This window comes from Meles meles, chromosome 17 (genome assembly GCF_922984935.1).
Source record: "Meles meles chromosome 17, mMelMel3.1 paternal haplotype, whole genome shotgun sequence".
NCBI lineage: Eukaryota > Metazoa > Chordata > Mammalia > Carnivora > Mustelidae > Meles > Meles meles.
Genome location: NC_060082.1, coordinates 39,791,847 through 39,819,214, shown reverse-complemented (window position 1 = coordinate 39,819,214; position 27,368 = coordinate 39,791,847). Strand labels below are relative to the sequence as shown.

Genomic DNA, 27,368 nt, shown 5'->3' with positions numbered 1-27,368 from the left:
GTGCCCCACTCCCGAGTTCTCGGCCGCGGACTGGCCCGCTCGAGTTCCCGGCAGAGGCTTCCTCCCCCCTAGGATTGGTGCCTCCTTTCCAGAGCTCACGACCACGATTGGTCCGCCCGGGCTCCCTGCCGCGGATTGGTCGCCCCGGCGGGGTGGGGCGGGGCCCCGTGAGGCCGATGTACCATCTGCCGGGCAGGCGGTGGGGAGGGGTCTTGGGAGCCCCGCCGGAAGCTGCTGGCAGCTCCCTGGGTCTGGCTTCCGGGGCGTGCGGCTCTCTGGAACCTCTCATTGCTGGGTGTTGTGTGTCCTGCGTCGGCTTCCGGGCAGGTTCCCGCCGCCATGAGCGTGGGCTTCATCGGCGCGGGCCAGCTGGCCTGTGCCCTGGCTCGGGGCTTCACGGCCGCAGGTGGGCGTGCGGGGGCGGGCGGGCCGCAGCTGGGTCCAGGGACGCCCTCCGCCCCGCGAGCCTGAACTGCTGAGCATCTGGTGGGCGGGACTGGGCTCGTGGAGCAGCGGGGGCTGCGATCCTGCGTGGGGCCTCCGTGTGGGTCCGCCCTGCCCTCCCGGGGACAGCGCGGGAGCCGGGGGGCCGCGGTGCCCGGCTGACGAGCCTTGTCTTCCGCAGGCATCCTGTCGGCTCACAAGATAATAGCCAGCTCTCCGGAAATGGACCTGCCCACAGTGTCCTCGCTCAGGGTAGGGCGGCGCAGGGGCGTGGGGAGCAAGGTGGGGGCCCCGGGGTGAGCCGAACAGTGCCGGTCGCCGGCCGGCGCCGACCTCCTCCCGGGAGTGTCCCAGCCCTCCGGGCCGACCCTCCTGGGAGCTCCCATCTCACCTGTTTACAGCCAGGGGAACTTACCCGCCAGAGGGGTGTTCGGGTGGCCAGGACTGGGGGGGATGGGAGACAGCCACGTCCCGCTTGCCTTGGGGAAGCTTGTGCCTGCCCAGCACCTAGTTCACTTGTCCAGTAGCAACTGGGGAAGACTTCGTGCCACGGTGGGGCATAGAGAGCGTAGGTGCAGACCCTGGAAGGACAGGGCAGGGAATTCCAGGCTGCCCCTGGCAGAGTGCATCTGCTCCTGGGGTGGAGGGTGGCCTGGGCCAAGTAAGGCTGCCCGGCTCTGTGAGCTGGGCAGTCTCCTCCTGCAGAAGATGGGCGTGAACCTGACCCGAAGCAACAAGGAGACGGTGAGGCACAGTGACGTCCTGTTCCTCGCTGTGAAACCACACATTATCCCCTTCATCCTGGACGAGATCGGGGCAGACGTCCAGGGCAGGCACATCGTGGTGTCCTGTGCTGCTGGAGTCACCATCAGCTCTGTGGAAAAGGTGCCCATCTCAGCCCTGGTGCCCCTGTGAGGTGGTGCTTGTTTGGGAGGCTGGGGGGCGTGGGTGGATGGCAAGCCCTGGTGACTCACTTGGGTCTTCTCCTCATCCCAGAAGCTGATGGCCTTCCAGCCAGCCCCCAAGGTGATTCGCTGCATGACCAACACACCAGTGGTGGTGCGGGAGGGTGCCACAGTGTACGCCACAGGCACCCACGCCCTGGTGGAGGATGGGCAGCTCTTGGAGCAGCTCATGAGCAGTGTGGGCTTCTGCACGGAGGTAGAAGAGGACCTGATTGACGCCGTCACGGGGCTCAGTGGCAGTGGGCCTGCCTATGTGAGACCCTGCGGGGACATAGGGCAGTGGGATGGGCTGGCAGGCAGATTGGGGCTCTGGGTGTTGCCCACTCTGGGCAAAGCTAGCTAATGGAGGAGGCCAGCCTCTGGAGCTAGTTCTGGTTGTCGGGGAGAGCAGACTGCAGGGAGCGGCCCTGAGTGTCTGCTGCCCCAGGACTTAGTGAGTGTCTCCACAGGCATTCATGGCTCTGGACGCGTTGGCTGATGGTGGGGTGAAGATGGGCCTGCCTCGGCGCCTGGCGGTGCGCCTGGGGGCGCAGGCCTTGCTGGTCAGTATACTCACCCTGCATGTTCCAGACTGGGGGGTGGGGTGGGGAAGGTCCCTGGGCTGGGTAGTGGCTGGGGAAGGGCGGGGATTGTGGAAAAGCCTGTCCTAAGGTGCCCAAGCTGTTTTCTCTCATCCTGCTTCCCGCAGGGGGCCGCCAAGATGCTGCTGGACTCGGAGCAGCACCCAGGTCAGCTCAAGGACAACGTCTGCTCCCCCGGGGGGGCCACCATCCATGCCCTGCACTTCCTAGAGAGTGGCGGCTTCCGCTCCCTGCTCATCAATGCGGTGGAGGCCTCCTGCATCCGCACACGGTGAGTCGCTCCCCCTCTGTGCCCCTGGGCTGGGCCCCATACCGTGGAGCCTGCTGTCTCTGGTCCCTCGGAAGTGTTGGACTCTGTCCATAAGCAGGGATTATTGGATTCTGTCTCGCTGAGGGTTTTGCAGGCCTTTCTACGTTTAACACTCACCACAGTTCCTGTGGGGGCGGGGAGCTTGTATATACAGAAGAGGAGGTTATGGCCTAGAGAGGATTTCCAGGCCGCTGGTGCATAGTGGAGGCGCGGCTGCACGAGTGTATGACTCCAGACCCGCCAGCTGTTCCATCCATACTGTGTGTCCTTGTGATCACCCATAGCATGTGGAGCTACACATGTGTGGTCACCCACACATAGCTCGGGGGGCGTGTTTGATTGGGGGTTCTAATTTTGCGTGGTGTCCAGTCCTCGAGACTTGGGAGTTACATGCATGGGGAAGCCATGTGGAGCTCTGGCTTGTCCTTCAACCCCTGGGGGGCTTTGTTGGCAGAGAGCTGCAGTCCATGGCTGACCAAGAGAAGGTCTCCCCTGCTGCCCTCAAGAAGACCCTCCTGGACAGAGTGAAGCTGGAATCCCCCACAGTGTCCACGCTGACCCATTCCAGCCCGGGGAAGCTGCTCACAAGAAGCCTGGCCCCCGGGGGCAAGAAGGAGTGAGGTGGCCTCTGCCCTCCTTCCTGAAACCAGAGCCCAGAGGAGGACCGTGCAGTGGGAGGGCAGGTCCAGCAGTTTTCAGTTCCTTATGGTAAAACCTCCTTAAATCTGTTCAGACCCGGCTGCGCTAGTTTCCCGTCTTGTCCACGTCAGAAGATGCTCCCAGGGTGGGTGACGGTGGCAGCTGGAGGCAGGCCTGTGCACCTGTTGCCGGAGAGCGAGGCTGCGACTCCAGTCAGAGCCCCGCTGGCTGCAAGGTCTGGAGACCTTCAGCTGGGGTCCTCCATCCGGAGCTCCAACCAGTGTCCGCTTGACGCCGGGTGAGGGCGGAGAGAGGTACGAAACGTGACAAGGGCTTTTCTCTCTGGATTATGATGCAAAAGAAGAAGGCAACTTAGAATTGTTACACTTAATCAGAATAGCACGAAATTAGACCATGCTTCTGTTTAACTCCTACTTCCCTAGGTGTCCTGTTGGAAGAGTGTTACTCAGCGCTGTTAAGTTTAGCTGCTTCAATAAAGGTTTTATTTTTTATTACCCTGCCTTTTTTTTTTTTTAAAGTAAGCTCTGTTCCCAGTGTGGGTCTTCAACCCACAACCCCGAGATCAAGAGTCCCTTGAGCTTTGCCTTACTCTGCCCAGTTCTTCAATCCTTAGATTTCCTATAAAGGGCGTGCAGAGCCTACCATGTGTCGGGGGCTTTACAATAGCTTTGTGTGGGGCTGAACTTGTCACTGTGGCCCCGCAAAGACGAGCCTTGCCCACAGGCTCCCAGGTTTGGAGTCGGGGAGCCCAGGTTGCCGCTGCCGCTGGTAGGGGAAGGATGAGCACCACTTGCTTGAGGGGTCCACCGTGTTCTAGATGTTCCGTTGAGCCATTCCATAAGGTCTTGCTGCAAACCCACCGGAACCTTCTGATGGAGGGGGAACTCCTATATATAGGGGGTGAAATCAGTAACTTCTCCAAGGTTCCCAAGCTGAAAGTGGTAGAAACTAACGCTCTTGTGATGAGCACAGGACGTCTGGAAGTGCTTAGTGACCATATCGTATGCCTGAAACTAATGCCATCTGTTAACTGGCTGGAATTAAGATCTTAAGAAAATAAATCCACTAGCAAATCGTGGGGAAAAAAGTGGCCAAGACTCAGATTTAAACCCAGAGACGAGGCTGATGGCAACGGCACCGGCAGCGAGTTCCTGAGGGCAAGCGGGAGGCACCCTGGCCCATGCAGTTGGGCCTGTAGGCTCTGTCCTGCTATGTGCACAGCATACCCGACTGTGGCCCCACTTGTGAGCAGCAACTCAATGCGCTAAGCTGCTTGGCCCCTCCAGGCCTCAGCATCTTTGACCAAGTGAGGGGAGGAGTGCTTAGTCTGTCTGGATCCAAAGCCTGGCCGGTGCATGGCTGACAACAAAGCTGATGGCTTCCTCCTCTGTGTCTGTGCAGCGGCCTTATCCTCTTGGGTTGCCCGTCTTCTCACTGGGGGTGGGGGAGGGGGGTCCTGCGGCTGGGACCGGGGCTGCAGGCGGTCAGAGCCAGGGGCCAGGGACTTCCTGTAAGGTCAGGGGGGCCCCCCGAGTATCAGGCCCTGGCCAGGTAGAGACCCTGTGGCCTGAGCCTCCTGGAGGACACCCGATTGCTGGCTGCAACCCTTTCAGAATCGAGAGCTGGCGTTCAAGGCCAGTGCAGCCTCTCCATTAAGTATGTGTGGAACACTCCCTCTGCCAAGTGCCTGTGAGGCCTGGGAGACCTCTGGTCTGCAAGACTCTCCTTGCTCAGAGCTGCACAGAGGCCGAGGACAGACACAGACACAGGACCTGTAGACAACAGGACAGAGAGGGCTGAGGGAGTGAGAGGAAGGGAGGGTGTAACCAACGCCCTGCCCTGTGCCCACATCCCCAGCCCACCAGGACTCTTGGAGCACCGGGCCTAGAGTGGGCCTCAATCCCCACGTCACAGCTGGCTTCTCTCGGGACCCCCAGAACTGCCTTAGCTGCTACCCTGATGTCACTGTCTCATAAAACGGGGCATAAACCTTGGCCCCAACGGTTACCAATAGTTACCCTGGGAAGTGGAGCTGAGCTGGTTCTCACTTGATTTTCTTTCTTTTACTTTAGATTGTTGCTGGCAATATTCAGGCCCCCCTCCATAGTGAAAGGATTAAAAAATGGGGGCACCTGGGAGGGGGGGCTCAGTCAGTTAAGTATCCGACTCTTTTTTTTTTTTTTTTTTTAAGTATCCGACTCTTAATTGCAGCTTAGGTCATGATCTCAGGGTTGGAAAATCCAACCCCGTACTGGGCATGGAGCCTGCGTGAGATTCTCTCTCACTCTTCCTCTTCCTGTGCACCCTCCAAATAAATAAATCTTAAAAAAAAAAAAAAAGATTAAAAAATGTTTGTGCTATTCCCTGCTTCTCCTGGCAGGCACTGTGTGTGTGACTGTTACTAGGCAGCGTGCTCCCTGGCTCTCAGAGGGACCCTGGAGACCCTGACTGTGCTTCCTTCACTGGTCCAGTGGGAATAGACAGGCCTCTCTGCTGTCTAATCAAATCACTTCAAAGACTTGACCTGTTCTCCCCTTTTACCAACAAACCTGAACATAGACAGCAATGTGTATTGTGAGTCTACGGAATCCGTAGCGCTGAGAAAACAGAACGCCCTTCTTTTCAAGATCTGAGCCAGTGAGGAGGGCACACTACCTTTATGAATGACGGGGGACTATGACATTGGATGAAGAAGCTCCAGAAGGGTGCACAAGATACCGATGAGAGAGGTGCTCGGGGTGGGGATGGCAGGAAGGCAGGGGCAGGACAAAGACATTTCATTAGAAATGTTTTCCCACTGCCCTGACTTAGGAATCACTCATCATCATATATATTTTGCAAACTTTTAAGGGGGCTGCCAGGCTGCCTGGGCCGTGCAGTGCCCCAGCAGGACACATTGCCCCAGGGGCCCCGCCAGGGCTGGTGTGTGTCCTGTGCGCCCTGCTCTGGCCATGGGAGCGGCTCCCTCTGCCAAAGTGGGCAGATAGGTCCTCTGTCTCTTATCTCCACTTACACCCACCTTGTGTGCTGCTGGCCTCCAGAATGGGCTAATCATCTTTCTGTCTGTCTTCCCCCAGCAGCTGGGGTGCTGCCTGGGGACAGGGGGAGGCTGGGGCTGTAGACCACACCCGTGGTCCTGGGGCTTCACACTCAGGAAACGCAGTGGAATAAGTGCAGGCAGGCACGGATGAATGAATGAATGCATGACAGCCCTTCTGCTTATGTGGAGGGCTGGGCTCTTTCTTGCCACAGCTCAGGAGGCCTCTGGTTTGTTGGGGGTAGAGGCCCTGTGCACCTGCTAGCCTGTCTTTGGACCTGGTATTTCACTGTTGGTAGGTTCCCACGTGCTTGGGTTCAATCAGCGTTTCCTGAGCACTTCTAGAATGCTGGGCTCGTGCTCAGCTGGCTGGGGTGTGCGGAACACTTAGTGAATTTCTGTTGGGGCCACTCTGTCTGGCGGCTTCTCCTACGGAGGGGGTGCCTCCCTTTTGGCATCAGAGCCTTTCCTATAGCATGGGGCTCCTTCAGGTAGGAGAGAAGCATGTCAGGAGCATCTAGATAAAGAGGGATTGGGGGGCGCCTGGGTGGCTCAGTGGGTTAAAGCCTCTGCCTTCGGCTCAGGTCATGATCCCAGGGTCCTGGGATCGAGCCCTGCATCGGGCTCTCTGCTCAGCGGGGAGCCTGCTTCCCCCCCTCTCTCTGCCTGCCTCTCTGCCTGCTTGTGATTTCTGTCTGTCAAATAAATAAAATCTTTAAAAAAAAAAAAAAAGAGGGATTGGGATAGAAACGGACTTCAAAGCAGTTCTCAACTTGGGCACCTGGGCTGCTCTGTCGGTTAAACGTCCAACTCTTGGTTTTAGCTCGTATTGTGATCTGAGGGTCGTGAGATCGAACCCCGGGTGGGGTTCCGTGCTCAGTGTGGATTCTGCTGGAGATTCTTGCTCCCTCTGCTGCCCCCCCCAATCCGTGCTCTCTAAATCAATCAATCAATCAATCTTAAAAAAAAAAGTATTGGGGTGGAAATCAATTTCAAAGCAGTTTCCCATTTTAGGAGGGATTACATGGATAAATGTCTTCTCCCCCTTAAGCACTGCTGACCAGAAATGCGCTTGGTGGACTGGAGAGAGGTGTGGTTGGATGTCGGAGACTTTCCCACGCATTGGGGTGCTTCAAGGGTGGGTGCCTCAGAAAACCTGAGAAATCAGCCTCTGGTGTGACGAAGTCGTCTTCAGTGGCTGTGTGGGGGCCTCTCGCTTACGGGTCCCCCCCGAGTTCTAAGATATGTGCATTTTCCACTGGACTTTCACATGTAGGATCTTGTCGGTGGAATCACGGCAAACATTGTTTCCTTTCTGCCATCTTAGTAAATTTTGGCTATGCAGAAGGCAAAGACCTGGGATCCAGTGCTCACTGGTCAGGTGATCTCAGGCAAGTCATTAGTCTGTTTTGATTTCAATTGATTATATGTCCTTAAAACAGAAAAACAGCAATAATTGCCCGTCCTTCTCTGGGGTGGTGACCACAGTAGGTGAGGTGCAGCCTGCCAGGCCTTCAGAGGGGCCAACTCTGCGTGACGTGGTCTCTACTGTTTCTGCAGCCCCTGGCGCTCTGTGCCGAGACTCCTCGTCCACAGCTTCTCCTCTGCAACCTAAACCTTGCACGCGGCCTGAAGCAACTACGTGCCGGGCCCAGGATTACATCTGCAAGACCCATGATCTCCCTTCTTCTTTAAGAATCATGATGGGGATGGGGCACCTGGGTGGCTCAGTGGGTTAAGCCTCTGCCTTCAGCTCAGGTCATGATCTCAGGGTCCTGGGATCGAGTCCCACATCGGGCTCTCTGCTCAGGGGGAGCCTGCTTCCTCCTCTCTCTCTGCCTGCCTCTCTGCTTACTTGTGATCTCTCTCTGTCAAATAAATAAATCTTAAAAAAAAAAAAGAATCATGATGGGCTGGGGGCACCTGTGGGGCTCAGTCAGTGAGGCATCTGCCTTCGGCTCAGGTCATGATCTCGGGGTCCTGGGATCGAGCCCCGTGTCGGGCTCTGCGCTCAGTGCAGAGGCAGCTTGGGATTCTCTCTCTCTGCCCCTCTAACCCATGCACTCTCTCCCTCTCTCTCTAAAATGAATAAATAAATCTTTAAAATATATAAGTTATTCAATTCATTTAAACTGAAGAAAAAGTTCACCCATTTCTTCCACCCCACACCTCCATCTCTGACAACCACCAATCTAGTCTCTGTGTCTATGATCTCGCTTGTTGCTCACAGATAAGAGAAATCATCCGGTATTTGCCTATGTCCGACTTAACTTCACTTAGGATAACACCCTTGAAGTCCATCCACGATGGCAAGATTTCCTTCTTTTTTAGCTGAGTAGTGTTCCATTATATTTATCCCACATCTTCTTTATCCATTCACCTGCCGATGAGTGGATTCTCGTTTCAGAGTCTCAGCTACTGTAAATAACGCTGCAGTGAACATGGGCGTGCACATACCGTTCTGAGTGAGGGGTTTCGTTTTCTTTAGATAAATACCCAGCAGGGCTGGGTTACAAGGTAGCTCTGTTTTCCATTTCTCGCGGAACCTCCATCCTATTTTCCAGAGTGGCCACACCCGCTTGCATGCCCACCAACTGTGCACGAGGGGCTCCCCTTTCTCCGCATCCTTGCCAACCCCTGTTGTCTTGTCTTTTTGAGTCTAGCCATTCTGACAGGTGCGAGGCGACATCTCACTGTGGTTTGGATTTGCGTTTCCCCGGTGATGAATGACGCTGAGCCTGTTTTCATGCACCTAGTGCCCATCTGTATGTCTTCTTTGGGAAAATGTCTATTCACACCTTCTGCCCATTTTCTAACCAAACGGTTTTTTGCTATTGTTGTTGTTGAGTTGTGTGAGTTTATGTATTTTGGATATGACCTCCCCCCTTATCAGATATATGATTGGCGGATATTTCCCCCATTTGGAAGGTCGCCTTCGCTCCGTGGATGTTATCCCGTGCCATGCAGAAGCTCTTTAGCTTGATGTAGTCTGACTTGTTGATTTTGGCTGTTGTTGCTTTGGCTTTTAGTATCCAATTAAAAAAAAATCGTCACTAAGACCAACGCCTGGAAGTTCACCATCTGTTTTTTTTTTCTTCTGGGAGTTTTATGGTTTCAGGTCTTACCTTCACATCTTTAATCCATTTTGAGTTAGCGTCTGTGTATGGTGTTAGAAAGCAGTCCAGTGTCTTTCTGTTGCATGTAGCTGTCCAGTTTTCCTACAATTTATTGAAGAGACTCTTTTCTCCATCGTATATTCTTGCCCAGACTTGGTTGTGAATTAATTGGCCATGTGCTGTGGCTTTATTTTTGGGCTCTCTCTCCGGGTCCCGTCATCAGTGTGTCTGTTCTTATGCTAACACTGTGCTGTGTTCCCCTGACTCTGGTATAGTTTATAGTCTGACTATATCCAGCTTTGCTTGTCTTTCCCAAGATGGCTTTGGCCCTTCAGGGTCTTTGTGCTTCCACACAAAATTTTAGGTTTGTTCTGCTTCTGTGAAAAATGCCACTGGGTTTTTGATAGGGATAGTCTTGACCCTGTAGTTTGGTTTGGGTAGTATGGACCTACCCACCTTTGGGATTATGAGAAATGAACAAGAAATGAGTATTTGTCCACTTCCGTTTCCAGCCCCATTGCCTGAATGTCCCCAGAAGGCTCCTTTTGCTGTGGATGTTTGGGTCTCCCCTGAGCCCAGCCCTCTCCCCCCCACACACCTCTGCTGGGGATGCCTTCTCCCCTGCTTGGCTCCTCTGCCCCCAGCTCCTTCCCCCAAGCCAGCCCTTCATTGGTCCTTGGTTCCCTGGATCTGCACTCTCCCTTATCTTCCTCTGAGCACAATGCTTTGCTCTTCAGTAATGCTTTGGAACTGACAAGGTGCTGTCATCCATCACATCCCCCTGGAGTCTCCAGGGTCCCGGGGTGCGAGTGGGGAGGGCGTGGGCACCCCCATCGCACACATGAAGAACCCGAGGCACTCATCTAAGGCAGCTGGGGCCCAAACCCCAGCCTTCAGATTCCAAGTCCTCCCCTCTTCCCTCATTGTCTCACAGGCAGGTGCTCAGGTACAGCAGGTGGCCCTGCTTAAATGCCCCTGACAAAGGGGCGGTTTCCAGCCTTGGTCCCCCACTGCCCAACTGCGCCACTAGAGGGCACCAGGCACCAACCGCTGAGACCCCGGCCCGCACTCCCCACCCCCCACCCGCACTGGGAGAAGCCCCAGCAGGGACAGGAGATCCAGCCCAGCGCCCAGCCCCAGCTGTGGTACCCGATTTCATGTATTCCCATGACAAAGCGGCTGAGTGACTGCTCAGGGGAAGTGCTCGAATCTTTCTCCTCCATGCAGCCTCTACTCTTACCCCTCAGCGTCCCTGTCCCCAGTGGGAAGGCAGGTGACCTCCCAGCTCCCCCCCTCTGGCTGCATCTCTGGGTAGCCCTGTGTCCAGGCTTGTCCGGGGTCATCCAGCTCAGGAAGAGGCCTGGAGAGTCACATCCCTCAATGACCTCAGGGGGCTTGCTTACCCTCTAGGAACTTCCCAGGTCAGACTGTGGTTGGGAGCGGAATGTGGGGGGGGGGGCGCCCATCCACGGCCCCTGTTTCCCAGGCACAACCAGCTCTGGACCTGCATCTCAAACCAAGTGATTTCCTGCCTGGTTTTTGTTGTTGTTGTTGTTTTTAAGATTTTATTTATTTATTTATTTATTTGACAGACAGAGATCACAAGTAGGCGGGGGGGTGGGGGGGAAAGCAGCTCCCCTCCAAGCAGAGAGCCCGATGTGGGGCTCAATCCCAGGACCCTGGGATCATGACCTGAGCCAAAGGCAGAGGCTTTAACCCACTGAGCCACCCAGGCACCCTGTTGTTGTTTTTAACGTAATCTCTACACACAACATGGGACTCAAACTCACATCCCTGGAATCAAGAGTACCATGCTTCACCGACTGAGCCAGCCACACACCCAAACGCCTGCCTTTCAAAATTCAGGGCAATAGAGATCAAACTTGTGTTGCTGAGTTCTGTTTCCAATCTTACTCCCCTCTACCCTCCAAGATGCTCCTCTGTCCAGACCCCAGACCTTCCCCCATCTGGACATACCCCCACCCTGGTTTTGCTCATTTCATTTCCTCCCCTGGAAAGGCCTTCTCCTTGCCCTTTCCCCTCTTTGAATGTGGCAAGTCCTCATCTCCCACCCAAACCTCAGAACTAGAAGTTCCGACCCTCAGGGGGAAGGGGGGCCCCTGCCTGGCACCACCCTGGGAGCCCCACAGATTTGACCGAGTCAGGCTGACTGTGGCCCGCAGCCAACATGAGCCCCTGGGGAGATACAGAGGAAAGGAGGTTTACCAGTTGATATGTATTTATTTTGGCTCATTTGGGGGCACATGAAATACAGAGCATTCACTCACCAAGCCCCCTGATGTGATGGTGTCAGTATTCTGAGACATCCAGGGCACCCTGGGGACTGGAGACCAGCTGAAGAGCAGCCCCAGAGACCATGCGAGGGGCAAGGGACAGGCAGGGCAGAGCCAAATCTGGCCTTGCTGCCACCGCGCCCTCCCTGAGTGGTGGGAGAGGAAGTGGGGGAGGAACAGCTGTAAGAAGCAGCATCTGCTTCGATGGACTCAGTCTGCACCACTGTGTACCAGACCAGAGCAGCAGTTATAACCAGACCCATCTCTTCCTCCCCTAAGGGGCTTCCTGACCTGGTGGGGCAGAGTGACCGAGAAGAGCCCATGCTATAGGGTGGATGGGCTGTGCAGAGGTGGGAAAGAGCGCTGGGGCCAGACAGGGGGTTCCAGGGAATGTCTGGGCAAGGAGTGACCAGATCGGTCTTGAAAGATAAGGGGGGGGCACCTGGGGGCTCAGTGGGTGAGGTGTCTGCCTGCATGATCTCAGGGTCGTGGGATCGACCTGCCCCACAGGGAGTCTGCTTCTTCCTCCCCCTCTGCTGCTCTCCCTGCTTGTGCTCTCTCTCTCTCAAATAAATAAGTAAAATCTTTAATAAATAAATAAATAATCTTATTAAAAAAAAAAAAAAGAAACTCTGTAAGCCTTGAGACTCTCGGGCATCCAGGTAAGAAGTGGGAGAGGTGGCTGAGGATAGCTGCGAGTCTCAAGGCTTCAGGTCCCCTCCCCAACCCCACACTCCCTATGTTGTAATTGATGGTTTAAAATTGAATTTGTTTAATTAATGTGCAGATAACCTGTCCACCCCCCACCACCGCCCTGGCACACACAGGCTTCACCCCATGTACTCAGTAAAGCACTCTGGCTTGTGGGGCGCCCGGTGCTCGGAGGGCGTGGTCAGGCGAGTGAAGTGACGGCAGATCCCTGGATTGGGGCAGGAGCTGGGGGGCCGAGGGGGAAGCGGGCCAAGGCTTCCAGCTCAGGGACCCCTTCGCTGAGCTGCCAGATACCGCAGAGCACCGAGTACAGGTCAGTGCAGGGCCAGGCTCTGCACCCAACGTGCCCGGGTCCTCCCAGGCAGGGAGAACGAGGAGAACAAGGCTTGCAGTGTGCTGGGGCCTGCGGCCAGCGGACGTAGAGCTAGACTGTGTGCACCCGGCTCTGCCGAGGGGAGCCCCACCCCCGGGGAGCAGGCAGGGACAGGGCCTGGCCCGGTGTGGAGGTACAATTTGGCACTATAGCCGGGATTGGGAGAGGGCAGGGTGGGGGGTGGCTAGGGGTGGTTAGGGCTGGTGTGCATGCTCATTGGCATGGGAAGCTCGGCGTTCTTGCTTCCTTGGGCTGTCCACGAAGGTACCTCGGCCGGTGCCGAAGACCTAGTGCCAACCCCCTCTCCTCCCCAGATCTGGAGGCTGGGATTCCGAGATGCAGAGACCGGCTGGTCTGGTGTCTCCAGAGGCCTCGCTCCCGCTGTGCTCACGGGTTGCCCTGTCTGCATTCTGACCTCCTCTCCTTGTAAGGACAGCCATTCTATTAAGGCCACCGACAGCCCCTCATTGTACCTCACTTACCTCTTCACGGCCGTATCTCCAAGGACAGTCACATTCTGGGGCGCTGAGGGTTAGAGCGGCAGCGTGGGAATCTGGGGGGGACACAATACAGCCCTTCACAAGCTGGAGATTTCAGGGCTGGGGCAAAGAAAGACCTGAGAGCAACAGGAGGGGCCGTCCTGGCGGGGGCAAGGGGACCTGGGAGGGACATCGGTGGACCAGAAGCCCCTAGGCTGGCAAGTGAGCAGTCCCAGATGAGCTGGGTGCATGCGGCTGAGCTCGAGATCCCAGAACTTGGAGGCATGGACAGCCACTCGGGAGGGAAGGACACGGCTGCGGTGGCCACCTCCATTGGGAAAGTGACCTGTCAGACCCGCTCCAGACAACAGCGCGGCCGTGGAGGGCATCTCCGGTCGTTGCTGGTCTGGGCTGTGATGTCTCCAGCTCTGCTCCTGGTCTTCCCCAGGCTGCCCATTCTGGAATCTATGGGGAACTGCTCCCCTCTGGACACTACGGGAACAGGCCAGGCCTTGTTATCCTGGGGCCCTCAGGGGGACCCGGCACGAGGACCCGGCCTTTCTGCTAACACCCAGACAAAAACATTTCCTGGGATCCCCCTGGGCCTGCTAGTGTCCCTCAGGGCTCAGTGCTGAACTTGGTCGACTTGTGGGCAGAGAAGGGATTGCACTCTCACACACCCACACCCACCCCCCCCACACACACACCCCAGAGCACGCTTCTGTTTTACTCAGTTGCTGCTAACACCAAACTAACACATCCCCTGGAAATCTCCAACTGTAGAAACGGACTCCTCCAAAAGAAACAGGGGCATGTCCTAGATGATTCCTTGGTCTAGAATCAGAGTTGCTGGAAAGACATGAAGATCGTGCAGGTCAAATCCCTCATTTTCCAGAGAGATTCCTGGGCTGCCCTAGATCACACAGCGTGCTGGGCCTGCCTGTGCCCTGTGCAGGCTCCCTTGGCTGGTGCTCAGGCCGACATTGGGCCAACTGCTATCCGAAGGCACTGGGGGTGCTCCCTCCGGGGCCGGGCAGCCCTGTGCTTTGATCTGAGGTGGGGCCTCTGACCTCCCCCTCAGCCTCCATCCCCTTTCCGGGGCCCCGGGCAGGATGCCGAAGCCCACTGCGGGAAATGAGAGGCTGGTTCCACAGAGCCCTGGGGACCCTTCCCTCCCTCACTTTCCATGTCACTCCATTCTTAATTGCAGAGCCGAGCAGCAGAGCCTCCCAGGCTGAGCCAGAAATCGTCAGCTTCGTAACTGGATTTTTGTTCTCCCAAAGGAAAGCCCCCTGAGCCTGCAGGGGTGCAGGCAGGGGCCGCAGGGCTCACTGGGACCTGGAGCTGGCGACGTGGAGGGAATGGGGTCCTATGACCCAGAGGTTTGACTCCAACCTGACCCCTCCCTCAGCAAGTAAGGTGACCTCAGCAGGCCTCAGTTTCCCCATCGGAACAAGGCGGAGCGAGCTTGCTCTTGGAGCTTTCCCTGCAGACTGATCAGGAAAGCTCAGGCAGCACTTGACCCTCACGTGGGCGCCCTTGCAGCCTCTCGGGCCTCTCCCACCTCTGGGCTCTCCTCTTTCACTGTAATGATGAACGTGTTCTCTGTTCCCCTCCTTGGAGCTCCAACCAGTGGCTCTCTGCGGTGGGGTGGGCTGGGGTGGGAACTCGGGATCTCCTTTGGCTTCTCTGACAGTTCTCCCCTGTCCCATGGCGATGCCCTGGGGGTGCAAGGGCTCCGAGAGTGCCTGGGGGGTGGGGGGCAGAGCCTCTCCTGGGCCTGGGGACCAACACTGAAATGAAGAGCTGTTTTCCTGAGAAGGAAGCGGAGTGGGGCTCAGCTTCCCAGTGAGGTCCTCCTGCAGATGCAGAGTTAGCCCCAGAGCCCACAAACAGCTGGGGCCACTGTGTGGACCGGGAGCCCCGCTTCTTGCTGGAAGGGTGTCCTGGACAAGTGCAGACACTTACCATCCACACCAGGGCTTGCTGCCTGCAGGGGCCTGGTGTTCCAAGGGCTCTGCGGCAGGGGGCCTGCAGCTGGGGGGCCGCCAACACTTCCTGGTCGTGGGGAGGCTGTCCTGTCCTTGGTGGGAACCTGCAGCATCTCACGTGGACAGACCAGGGAGAACCCCATCCCTCCCCTCTTCTCCCTCCCAGTGCTTTGGAGCTGGAAGGAAACTCCAGTTTATCTCCCTTGTTTCCCAAAGGCATTGAGATCCCGAGATGCTTGTAAAGTTTGCACAGAGCTAAATCTCCTCTGTTTCGATTCATTAATTTATTTATTCATTCAACAAATAAAGTATTCATGAGAGCCAGTCCTCGGTCTCTGCATAGGGACACAGCCACTAACTCGCGGGACAGTCACTGAGCTGGTAGAATCTACATCCTAATGGAGAGGTAGTCCACAAACAATGAAACAAATAGATAAAGAAGATAGTTTTAGATAGGACTAAGTAGAAAGAGAAAGATAAACCTGAATAATTAGAGAGATCTAGGTTGACCCGGGGCGGGGCAGGGGGTGGGCAGGAAGGGACTCAGGGATTTTATAAATGGGCAAGAGGCCTTGACGTTTGATGTGATGTCTGAATAACAAGAATTAGTGAACCCTGCGAAGGTCAGGTCCCCTTGCAGGCAGAGGGTCCAGCTAGTGCAAAGGCCCTGGGGACCGTAAGAAGAGCCACGTGGCAGGCTGTCAGGGAGCAAGTAAGGAGCCCCAGGATCAGAGGCAGAAGGGTGACCCTGGTCCAGGTCAGCCTGGGCTTTCAGGTAAGATACTCAAGTTTTATGCAAAGTGTAGTAGGAAGTCATTGGAGGTTTTTGTGTTTTTTTGTTTTATGTTTTTCAAGAATAGACTATTTTATTTGGAGTAGTTTGGGTTCACAGTAAAATTGAGCAGTAAGTATAGGGCATCCCCATATACCCCCTCCCCCCCCCCCACACACCCATCAACAACCCTACTGTGGCGTGTACTTGCCACAGTGCCTGAGACTGCACAGACACATCATTGTCACCCAAAGTCCATCGTTTCCACTCTCTGGGTTTGGACAAACGTGGAATGATGGGCATCCACCATTAAAACATCATACAGAGTATTTCCACTGCCCTAAAAATCCTCTCTGCTCCCCCCTTCGTTCCCCCACCCCACCCACCCACCACTGGCAACCTCTGGTCTTTTTTTATAATCCCCATAGTCTTGCCTTTTCCAGAATGTTGTGGGGTCGACATGCGGCCTTTTCAGATCGACTTCTTTCACTTAGTAATATGCATCTGAGATTTTTCCATGTCTTTTCATGACTCGAGAGATCATTTCTGTTTAGTGCTGGTTAATCTTCCATTGTGTGGATGGACCACAAGTTTGTTTGGTTTTAATCCCTTTACCTCGGGAAGGATGTCTTGGCGGCCTACAGGTTTGGGAAATTATGAATAAAGCTGCCATTAACATCCACAGGCAGGTGTTTGTGTGGATAGAAGTTCTCAGCTTCTCTGAGTAAATACCAAGGAGCATGATGGCTGGATCATACCATGAGAGCATGTTTAGTTTTGTAAGAAGCTCCAAATCATTTCTCAAAGTGGCTGCCCCTGTTTGCATCCCCATTGGCAATGAAGGAGAGTTCCCGTGGCTCCCACATCCTCGTGGGCATTTGCTGGTGTCACTGTTCCGGCTTTGGGCCGTTCCCATAGGCGTGTGGTGTGAGGTGTGTTACATTGCATTTCCCTGATAGCTTGTGACCTCTGGCCTCTTCTTGAATGCTTATTCACCATCTGTAGCTCTCCTTTGGTGAGGTGTCTGATCTTTCACCTGCTTTCTTATTTGAGTTGTTTGGGTTTTCTTTTTTTATTGTGAAGTTTTGAGGGTTCTTTGCATATTTTGGATAACAGGTCTTTATCAGATATGTTTATACTGTAGGAGGACTTCTAGACCCAACAGACAATTAAATTGTAACTGCTAGGGGCGCCTGGGTGGCTCAGGCTGCTAAGCATCAGACTTGATTTCGGCTCAGGTCCTGATCTTGGGGTCTTCAAGCCCCACGTCCGGCTCTGCCCAGTGTGGAGTCTGCTTGTCCCTCTCCCTCCCCCCACTTGCATGCTTGCTCTCTCACTCTCCTAAAATAAATAAGTAGAATCTTTTTTTTTTCTTTTTTCCAAATGTTTTCTCCCAGTGTGTGGTGTGTCTTCTCATTCTCTTGACAGTATCTTTTGTACAACAGAAGATTTTAATTGTAACAAAGTCTAGCTTATTAATTGTGTCTTTCATGGATCCTGCCTTTGGTGTTCTGTCTAAGTCACCTCCAAATCCAAGTTCATCTAGATTTCCTCCTGTTAATCTTCAAAGAGTTTTATGGTTTTGCATTTTAAAAAGTTGTCTTATTTTACGTATTTTTAAAAGTAAACTCTGCCCCCAATGTGGGGCTCGAACTCATGACTCCAAGGTCAAGAATCTCAAGCTCTACTGCCTGAGCCAGCCAGGCGCCCCTATAGTTTCGCATTTTATATTTAGGTCTGTGACCCGTTCTGAGTTGATTTGGGGAGGGATTTAATTAATCAAGTAGCTCTGATTAAAGTCTGTTGGCGACCTCTGTGGACTGTGGGGGTGGGAAAGGCAGTGGGGAGGGGGAGGTGGCAGTCCCAACCACCCAACCAAGTGATGGAGGGTCAGTGCCAGATGGTCACAGCCTTATTTTGCAGGTGAGGACACTGGGACTTGCCAGGAGCTGAGTCCGGAGGGTATAGGACAGTCAAGAAGGAGGCGGGGTGGGGGCCCTGCAGGGTGTTGGAGAAGAAAGGGAATGGGTGGACAGAAGGGCTGGGATGTATGCTTCTGGGCCTGGTGGGGTGTTAAGCTTGGAGGCACCTGCAGCCAAGAGACAGGAGACCACCAAGGAGGAAAGAGAAGGGGGTTCCTTCCCTGGGTCCTGCCATGGTGTCATGAAGAGGTCCCCTGACCAGGGGTCAGAGAGACGGTGAAGTGCTTGTTGTAAAGCTGGTTGATTGAGTGTAGACCCAGCAAAGGGACCAGTAAAGGCAGATGCAGGGCAGATCTCCCAGACCTTTTACCCTCTGCAAACACAGGCCCTTTCCTGAATGTGGATTCCACCGGGTTCAAGAGTTTTGCTGGGGAATAAAACAATTGGGCCACATCAGCCAGAAGAAAGCTGGTGTGGCCTGGGAGACTGATGGGCAGATGGGCCCATAGTTGGGCTGACAGCCCTTTGTCAGGCATAGCTTGTGGAGCTGGGTGGGAGCCTGTGGATTGGGCCTGGAAGTCATCCCAAAGCCAGATCCTCTGTCCTGGAGAGCAGGAGGGGGCAGGGGAGAGGGGGGAAATGAGGAGACTCTGTACGGTCCTGACCCAGGGCCTGGAATTGAGGATGTCTGGGTGGATGAGGTTGATGGGGGCTGGGATAGGCAGGTGAGGTGGAGCCAGGATTTGTTCCCAGGCAGAATCCAGGCTGCCAGGTGAGGCCATGACAACACATGGGGTCAGAGGTCATCCTCAGCCTCCATGGGTGGGCCACTTGCTGGACCTGGCCTGGGCTCAGAACCAGAGGGGACTCTGAGGTCAGTGAGGTTGGAGCCCAGGAGCAGCTTCACGTCTGCATCAGAGCGCAGCATCTGGGGGGCTCCAGGAGGGCTCCTGTCTCCTTCCTATTTGGGGCAGGCCCTGCCGTGCATGCCCCGGAGATGCCCTGAGGCCCAGCTCCAGATGCCCTGGGCCGTCCCAGCCCCGCACCCACCAGCCTCCCGGATCCCAGGCCTGGGGGCCCATGTGGCCCCTTGGGGTCTCCAGATGAGCTCCCTGGGACTCCCTAAGTTTCGGTTCCTCTAGCTCCTTCCTGGCAGGAGTGAGCCCTGAGCTGTGCATCCCTCACTATCTATATGTAATCAGCTGAACTCTCTACCCTCTTCAGTATGAGTCTCTCATGATAAAATGGGAATAATGTACTTTTTTTTGCAAGGGGCTCCGCGTATTAACCAAGATATCAGCAGAATGCCTGGCACTGCCTCCTGGTATCCAGTAGGCGCTCAATCAAGAGTGGGAGTCTTTCACAGTGCTAATTTTTACACTGTTTTCCTTTGAGAAAATTAAGTTAACAATGTTTCTTAAATCTTTTTACAGTGAACACACACAGTACAAGAGTCAAAGATTCCCAGGATGAGAGACTGCCAGGCTCCTTCTCTCGCTCCTCGGCTGTCCCTTCCCCTCCCCCGAGACAGGCTGTGCTCTGCAGAGAGACACACTTCGTATTTCTCCCCACCATGTAAATACTACTGATCGGTCCTCATGACTTTTTGACATTGTCATTATAATTTGTTATTATAATGTTGTTTTTATAACTGTGCCCTGAGCAGACTCAGCCCAGTCTTGACCCCCCAGGCTCCTTGGCCCCTCCCGGCCCGCCGCTGAGCCAGGGCTCTGGGTTTTAACTGATTCTAGGGAGCTTCTTACTTTCTCTGACACTGTAGCCTCCTTTAAGATTGTATTTTATTTTATTTATTTGTCAGAGAGAGAGAGAGTATAAGGGGGAGCAGCAGGCAGAGGGAGAAGCAGACTCCCCGCTGAGCAGGGAGCCCAATATGGGACTCGATTCCAGGACCTTGATGTCATGACCTGAGCCAAAGGCAGCTGTTTAACTGACTGAGCCTCCCAGGCGCCCCTGTCCTTTCTTTTTAAAACTAAATGATTAGGGGCGCCTGGGTGGCTCAGTGGGTTAAGCCTCTGCCTTCAGCTCAGGTCATGATCTCAGGGTCCAGGGATCGAGCCCCACATGGAGCTCTCTGCTCAGCGGGGAGCCTGCTTCCTGCCCCCCGCCCGCCACTCTGCCTATTTGTGATCACTCTCTCTCTCTCTGTCAAATAAATAAATAAAATCTTCATTTTTTTTAAATAAATAAAATCTTTAAAAAATAACTCAATGATTAACATGTTATACATACATTAAAATTTTTTTTCTTTCATTTGACAATGTTTTGGAAGGGCACCTGGCTGGCTCAGTCAGAAGAGCATGTGACTCCTGTTCTTGGGGTGGTGAGTTCAAGCCCCACTGTCGGGTGTTGCCTCATGCTTTTGTTTTATTTTGCTACTACGTAAGATTCCTCTGCATGCAAGTAGTGTAATGGGTGTAACCAGATCCCGCTGAATGAAGTTCACCTTGTTCCCAAGTGTTTACTGTTACACATAATGCTGCATAAACAGCATTATAATAAGGGCGACTTTATACCTGTATGAATGTGTCTTTCGGATAAAGGTCTATAAGTGGATGCAATGAGGTACGGAGTATGTATAGTTCTCTCTCTCTCTCTTTTAAAGTAGGCCCCCTGCCCAGCGCCCGACTTTTGGTTTCTGCTCAGGTCACCATCTCGGGGTCCTGGGATTGAGCCCCAGGTGGGGCTGTGCACTCAGCGTGTAGTCTGCTGGAGATCCTCTCTCTCTCTCAAATAAATAAAATCTTAAAAAAAAAAAAAAAAAGCAGAGCTTTTCTCTGGCTGGTAGCAGAAGAGGAAGTCAGAGGGATTGAAAGCATAAGAAGCATTTGACATATAGCCGCCAACATGAAAATGAAGGGGCCGTGGACAGAATGTGGCCCCCCCATCCCCTGCCAGTTCACACACAGAAACAATCCCCAGGGCAACGGTGTTTGGAGGTGGGCACCTCTGGGAGGTGGTTAGGTCATGAAGGTGGAGGCCTCTTGATGGCATTTGTGCCCTTATGTGCTGAGCAGGCACCGCGAGAGGCAGCTGTCTGCAAACCTGGGGGGGGTCTCTCACCCGAACCCCCCATGTTGGCACCCTGAACTTGAACTCCCAGCCCCCAGAATTATGAGAAGTAAATGCTGGGTGTTGAAGCCACGCCGTCTGTGCTCTTCTGGGAGAGTGGCCGAGCTAAGTGCTGCCGTTAAGGTGACAAGAGGGGTAACCAGCCCATGGCCAGGAAGGGAGAGAGTACAGCCCTCCAGCCCAAGGAGCTGGACACCGCCGGCAGCCCGAGTGAGCTTAGAGCAGTGTCCCGCCCCAGCAGACAGCAGGACCTCAGCCGTGTGACCCCTGAGCATAGACTGTGGCTTGAGCCTGCTCAGACCTCAGACCTGCACAACCCTGAGACTGTTTTTGGAAAGTGTTGTTTGGAGCAGCTAAGTGTGTGAGCATTTATGAGGTGGGAAGGGAAACGTCCACTTCTTTCTCTTTAGACTTCCGCCTTGCTGGGATTTTTATTTTTATTTACTATTTTTAAGTCATCTCTATGCCCAATGTGGGGCTCAAACTTATGACCCTAAGATCAAACATTGTAAGCTCCACCTACCACCGAGACAGCCAGGCGCCCTTGCTCTGACGGCATTCTTGACATTGAGAACATTTTCATGGGTCACTCACTTAGTCTTTTAAAGATCAATTAAAAAGCAAAAAAGTACTCACCTGGAAACAGGTCCACATAAAATAAATGGACATGAAAAAGCAAATTTCAAAGCAGTACGCATCCTGTGATGACATTTTAATTTTACAATCTGTGTTTAAACAGAGATCTCTGTATAATCCCACCAGAGATTTCTGTCTCTAGAAGGCTTGCTTCCTTCCCTGGGGATGTTTACATTTTCAGCCTTATCTCCAGTCCCCAGTAGAAAACAGGCTTCATTCCCTGCTGGAGGAAGCCCAAGCCTTTTTAAACCTGGTGTAGAGGGCCACAGGATGGGGTGTGGGGGAGCCACCAGCCAGGATCCTGGAATGACACGTGGCCCCTAGAAGCTCCGTGGTCTGTGGGGTGGGAGTGCAGGGGCGAGTGACCATTCACACGGACAAGTAAGGAAAATAGTGTAGGTAGTGCTTTATCAGAGCTGGGCAGGAAGAAAAACATTACAGCAGAAGAGGTAGCTCTGCAGAGGTGGCTGGGGGGGGGTGGGGGGGGTGGGGCGCTGAGGAGGAGGAGGAGGAGAAGGAAGGGGAGGGTAAGAGGAGGAGGGGGAGGAGGGGGAGGAAGGGGAAGCAGGTGGTGGGCCAGTGAGACACACACCCCAGCAGCTGGGGGGGTGGCGGGGCTGGCCTGCCTGAGTCTGGAGGCTTCCTGGGGTCAGAAGGCTGTCTCATGGGGGGGACTTTGAACTTGGGGGGATGTATGGGGGTGGAGGGGTGGCCTGGGATGTGCTCGGGAGTGGTGGCAGGAGGCAGGGAGCCTCCCACGGCTGCAGAGCTCCCTTTGGCCATTTGTCTCCCACGTGACAAGTTTTTTCCAAGTTTTGCTTCTATCTCTGAGGCCCTAAGTACCTGATGAATGAGGCAAGAGGGACTGGAAGTGGGGGTGATCCCGATCAGAACACACCAGAGTCCCAGGGAGGCTGCTATCTGGTCCTGAGCCATCCCACGGACTCTGTCCCTCCCGTGCTCCCGCCTGGGTGACAGAGGAGGACGGCTTAGGGCTCCCACACCCCTCAGGGCTGCTGGCAGCAGAAGCAGGGTGACCTCTGGCAGAAGAGATGGGGCCTTCCCAGGCTCCTCTACCCTGGGATTCATGCTGCCAATGTGTGGGGAGCTGCCCAGAGTCACCAAGGCCACCAGCCCCCAGTGCTTTGTCCATGCCACACAGGAGGGTGAGGGGACTCCCTTCAGCCTCAGCACAATCGGGCGCAGGGTGGACACATGTGGTTGCACGGTGACCCAGCCAACCCCTTTCCCAGGACTGACACAGGCTCTGTCCCCGAAATCACAGCGCCTCCCCTGAGGGTGGGGCTGTCGCCTATGGCTGCTGGCCTCTGTCCCCCCGTCCCTGGACTCCCTGCCTCCTCCTCCAGGGGGCAGCTGCTGAGTTTGGACTCCGACTTCCCCCTTGAAACACCAGACTTCCTGGGATTCAGAAACTCACAAACAACTTATCACTGTGAGGTGGTAGGATTGTACCCAGATTGACTGATTGATTGACTGATTTTTTTCTTTCCTTCTCTCTTTCTTTCTTTCTTGGGGGGAGGCGTTAGCAATATTAGGCTTTTTTTAAACACCAAGTAAAAAGTGCATGAAAAGAAAAATGCTCATATAAGCCCCGTCTCTTTCCTCACATCTTGCCCTGAAGAAGGATCTTCTAGAAGCTCCTCTTCTCCCTCCCTTACTCTTCAATTAATTAAGCAAAATTTTATTGTCTCTGTGTCCTGGGGACATCCAAGGAGACCAAGAAGCAGCTGATAGGGAAAGAGAGCTCAGATGCAGGGGCGTGGGGTAGGGAGCTCCCAGTGAAAGGGACTCACCACACAAAGCTGTGTTGCACAGCCCCAGGGTACCCTAGTGCACCCCCCCTTGGCGCAGCCTGGTCTCCTCCTCTGCTGTTGGGACCTCATGGTGCTCCTTCACCTTCCCCCACACCTTGGGAGGAAAGCAGTGTTCACATTTCTCAAAGGAGGCTCTGGGCTCTGAACCATCTCCAGCCCGAGGGACCCCCTGGAGATCTGAGCCAGACCCAGAGCAGGTGGAAGGTGAGGATGAGGGGTTCCTTCCTCTGCATGACAAAGGGTGGGGACTGCCATCAGCCCATTGTCACAAATCTCCCAATCCATACTGGCTTCCTTGGGCCTCTGGCCTGGGCTGCCCAGAGTCAGCAACTCAAAACAGAGGACTCCCAGTGAAATCCAGATTTCAGATAAACAACAAAGAATTAATTAGTCTAAGTACATCCCCAGCTGTGTCTTGTCTTTTATGTGGCAGCATGACCCCTGGCGACTGCCCAGGTGTTTCATTTCCCTGGTATACTCTCCCAAGCACCTGCAGACCCTCCAGCCCTTGCAGGAAGTCTGGGAAGCCCGGAATGGGTCCTACCCCTGCCTGGCTCCATCCCTTGGACAGAGTATCTCCCTGCCTCCCCGCAGCTTCCCTGGTCAGCAGGACTCTGGCTGGGAAGAGCTGGAGGGTGTGGAAGGAATTCGGGCTGGCGGCCAGAAGGCCTGATGCTACCATGTAGCCATCAGCGACTGGGGGAGCTCCAGGAGGCGGTCACTTCACTGAGCCTCCGTTGTCTCCGCTCAGAGGTTGGAGGGGGTGAGGCACTGGCTGGTGCTTCCACGTCTAATCTCTGAATCCGTGAACGGCCGCCAGAAAGACGGAGAGACGGGTCCTTGCTGGAGACACCGCCGTTGGTGCTAAATTATCACAGCTGTGGCTGTGCTGGGCGCTGTGGGCCCTGTCCCTGCCGGGCCCCGGGGCCGCCCTGAGCGGGGAGCACATTCTCAGCACCCTGCTGCGGCAGCTGCAGCTCCGAGAGGCGCCCGTCCTGGACGCAGGCGACGTGGAGGAGCTGGTCACCCCCGCGCACGTGATGGCCCAGTACGTGGCCCTGTTGCAGCGCAGCCACGGGGTCCGCTCTCGAGGGAAGAGGTTCAGCCAGAGGTTCCGAGGTGAGGACCCCCTGCCGCCGCACCTGAGTCCTGGCTGGGGGCGGGGCGGGCGAAGATGGGAGGAGCCTGTTCTGGGGGCGCTGCCGCCGGGACGCGGGGGTGTGAGGAAGGCTGCGTCCCCGGGGAAGGGGTCTCTGTCTGCCCCGAGCGCCCCCGCCGCTCAGGCCCGGGGGAGCTGCCCCACTGCCAAGGCCGTGGCAAGAGAGGAAGGACCCTGGGGCTCGCGGCTCCCCTCTGCTATTTGTCGTCTGCCCTAGACGAGTCTCCTGACGTCTCTGAGCTTGTTGGCTTCCCTGGAAACGGGGGTGAACCGGCTCTGATTCCCTCCCACAGTGGGGGGCAGCTTATGAGATGAGAGGGAAGGGCTGATTCCATCATTTTCAAGGTCAGCCTGTGGAGAGGTGAATGGCACTGCGCCCTCTCAGCTCCGTGGGGCTGGGGCTCCCCTCCTCAGTGCCCAGGGACGGACCCACACGTGCTGCTTTCCAGCTGGGAGGGCGGGTGCCTGGAAGCCGGGAGGCTCAGGTGTTGGGGACACATGGCCTGGGGCCTGTGAGGGGGCTGTGGGACCTGTCCCACCATTGGCCTCCAGAGTTAGTAGCCCTTGAAAAGCTGGTTACAGGCCCCACAAAAGCCAGTTCCTCCAGCTGGGGACATCTCCCTGGGCATGAGAAGGAAATGAAGGAATTTCAGGGCTCTTGCTCTGCCTCTTAGGACACTCAGCTGGTGACCAGAGATCTCCGTGGCAGGGTTCTCTGCCTCTCTCTCTCTCTCCATTGGCTCTCCAGTTTTGTTGTGCCCTTTGCCCAAAGAAGGCTGCAGGTCCGGGGTCATGGGTGGCTCAGAAAGTGGAACATGTGACTCTGGATCTTGGGGATGGGAGTTTGAGCCCCCACAGGGCATAGAGATTATTTGAAAGTCAAAACAAAACAAAACAAAACCTACCAGGAGGCTGCATGTCTGTGCACTTAAGGCCAAGCCCCAGCCCCCACAGAGATCCCTATCCTGCAGATTCCTGGGGATCTCCCTGGGATCTCCCAGGGAAATGCTGTTGGCTGGCCCCAGATCCTGCTCCTCTCGCAGCTGCCCTTGTGCTGGAGAGGACTCCTGAACCTGTTCCTGTCCCCAGAGGTGGCAGACAGGTGGCTGATGTCCGAGGCCTCGACGCACCTGCTGGTGTTCAGCATGGAGCAGCGGCTGCCCCCCAGCTATGCAGGCATGAGTGGCTGTCCCTTACAGTACCTGCACCGGCGTCACCGTGGAGTGGCTGCAGGTCCAAGAAGACAGCTCCAACAGCACCTTGCTGATGGACTCCAGGTGGATGCTGCTAATGGGGAGGGGAGGGCAGGGCTGAAGAGGGTATGGGAGGGGAGGGGGTATGTGCAGGCTGCAGTGGTGGGAGGTGGGGACTGGAGTCCTAGCTGGGGGAGCGGTGCAGGAGTCAGGGCGCAGGGGAGGGAGGGAGAAGTGGGGGTGCTAGCTCGGAGGAGGAGACAGTAGGGGAGGGGGCGGGGAGGTGGAGGAATGGGGTCCCCAGCACAAGGGAGGAGAGGGGAGGCTGGGGGAGGAACCCCTAGCCTCCAGCTCAGATCCCCATCTCAGAGCTGTCCTGTCCCAGGCTGGTGTCCCTCCACGAGAGTGGCTGGAAGGCCTTCGACGTGACAGAGGCGGTGACCTTCTGGCATCAGCTGAGCCAGCCTCGCCAGCCTCTGCTCCTGCAGGTGACGGTGCACAGGGAGCACCTGGGCCCGCTGGCCTCGGGCGCCCACAAGCTGGTGCGCTTTGCCTCCCAGGGGCCCGAGGGCGCGCGGCAGGGAGAGCCCCAGCTGGGTAGGAGTCCGGGCCCCACGGGGACCCCGGTCACAGGGCACAGGGGGAACTCCAGCTCAGTCCTAGTGGGACATTTCAGGGTGCCCATGGGAGTGAGTGCCCACAGGAGATTGTCCTTCAGTCTCAGGACAAGTGGCACTTGTACTGTTTGGCTGTTGGTAGTGACCCGTCCTTGCCACAAATAGCCTTTTGAACATAAGGAGCGCTGGATGGTAAAGCTCCCTCGCGGATGCCCCATCTCCCGCCCCTGCCCCGCCCTCTGCCCCGCCCCCGCTGACCTCTGCCTCTCCTTACTCCCGCCCCCCTCGCAGAGCTCAGGGCGACTGTGACCCCGAGGCACCCATGACAGAGGCCACCCACTGCTGCTGCCAGGAGATGTACATTGACCTGCAGGGGATGAAGTGGGCTGGGAACTGGGTCCTGGAGCCTCTGGGCTTCCTGGCCTACGAGTGCGTGGGCACCTGCCAGCAGCCCCTGCGGCCCCTGCCCTTCGAGTGGCCATTTCTGGGCCCGCGGCAGTGCGTTGCCTCTGAGATGACCTCACTGCCCATGATCGTGAGCGTCAAGGAGGGAGGCAAGGCCAGGCCCCAGGTGGTCAGCCTGCCCAACAGGCTGACCAGGGTGCAGAAGTGCGGCTGCTCCTGCTACGAGTGCCTGGGATCTGGAGCCTTAGGTGGAGGGCGGAGCCACTGAGGGACTTGGCTGTGTCTGGGCTATTGTATGTCTCGGGGAGAGCTGGGGGTTACTGTTGATGGACAAATGCTCTGTGCCATATACTGAGCTCTCTGTCCATTCAGCTCACCTCCTGATTTTGGTTTTCCAGGGTCAAGACTCCCTGGCAACTGGGTAGCCCCTGCCAGTCTTCTCTGTTCAGGTTATGGTATCCCAAGCACTTATCTGTCAGTTCTATAATGGAAGAGCAGGAAGCCAAATTGTCATCGTTTCCTTGCTCTGTTGCTGGACCTGGGCTGAGCTCTGCAGAATGGGCCTGTTTTAGGGTCAAGTATGGGTTGTGTATTCCCAACCCAGATAGTAAGGACATCTTCTAACAAGTGTAACACGGTTTCATCTGTATTTCTCTATTATTCCAGTTACCCAGAGGGAACAGGAAGTTCTGAAGGGGATTAGGTCAATGTGCTTAGAAAACCAAGGAAGGAGCTAGAGAGGAGTCAGTCAAGGTCTCAGTAGTTTAGGAAGCTAGGA

General features: G+C 55.5%; 2 protein-coding genes across 2 annotated transcripts; both read left to right on the top strand.

The window, feature by feature from the left end:
• Positions 1-168: 168 nt before the first annotated feature.
• PYCR2 (pyrroline-5-carboxylate reductase 2) lies at positions 169-3,451 on the top strand. The gene is made up of 8 exons (XM_045981993.1): positions 169-406; positions 626-696; positions 1,150-1,329; positions 1,441-1,662; positions 1,859-1,951; positions 2,098-2,261; positions 2,755-2,921; positions 3,034-3,451. The coding sequence occupies exons 1-7, from the start codon at positions 340-342 to the stop codon at positions 2,918-2,920; spliced, it is 963 nt and encodes a 320-aa protein (XP_045837949.1). The 5' UTR covers positions 169-339; the 3' UTR covers position 2,921; positions 3,034-3,451.
• On the top strand, positions 3,074-27,063 carry LOC123927609 (left-right determination factor 1-like). Its single transcript, XM_045982294.1, is given in 6 exon segments — positions 3,074-3,237; positions 24,037-24,335; positions 25,465-25,585; positions 25,587-25,652; positions 25,954-26,202; positions 26,477-27,063. Coding segments are annotated over 6 exon segments (1,281 nt in total). The 3' UTR covers positions 26,859-27,063.
• Positions 27,064-27,368: the final 305 nt, after the last annotated feature.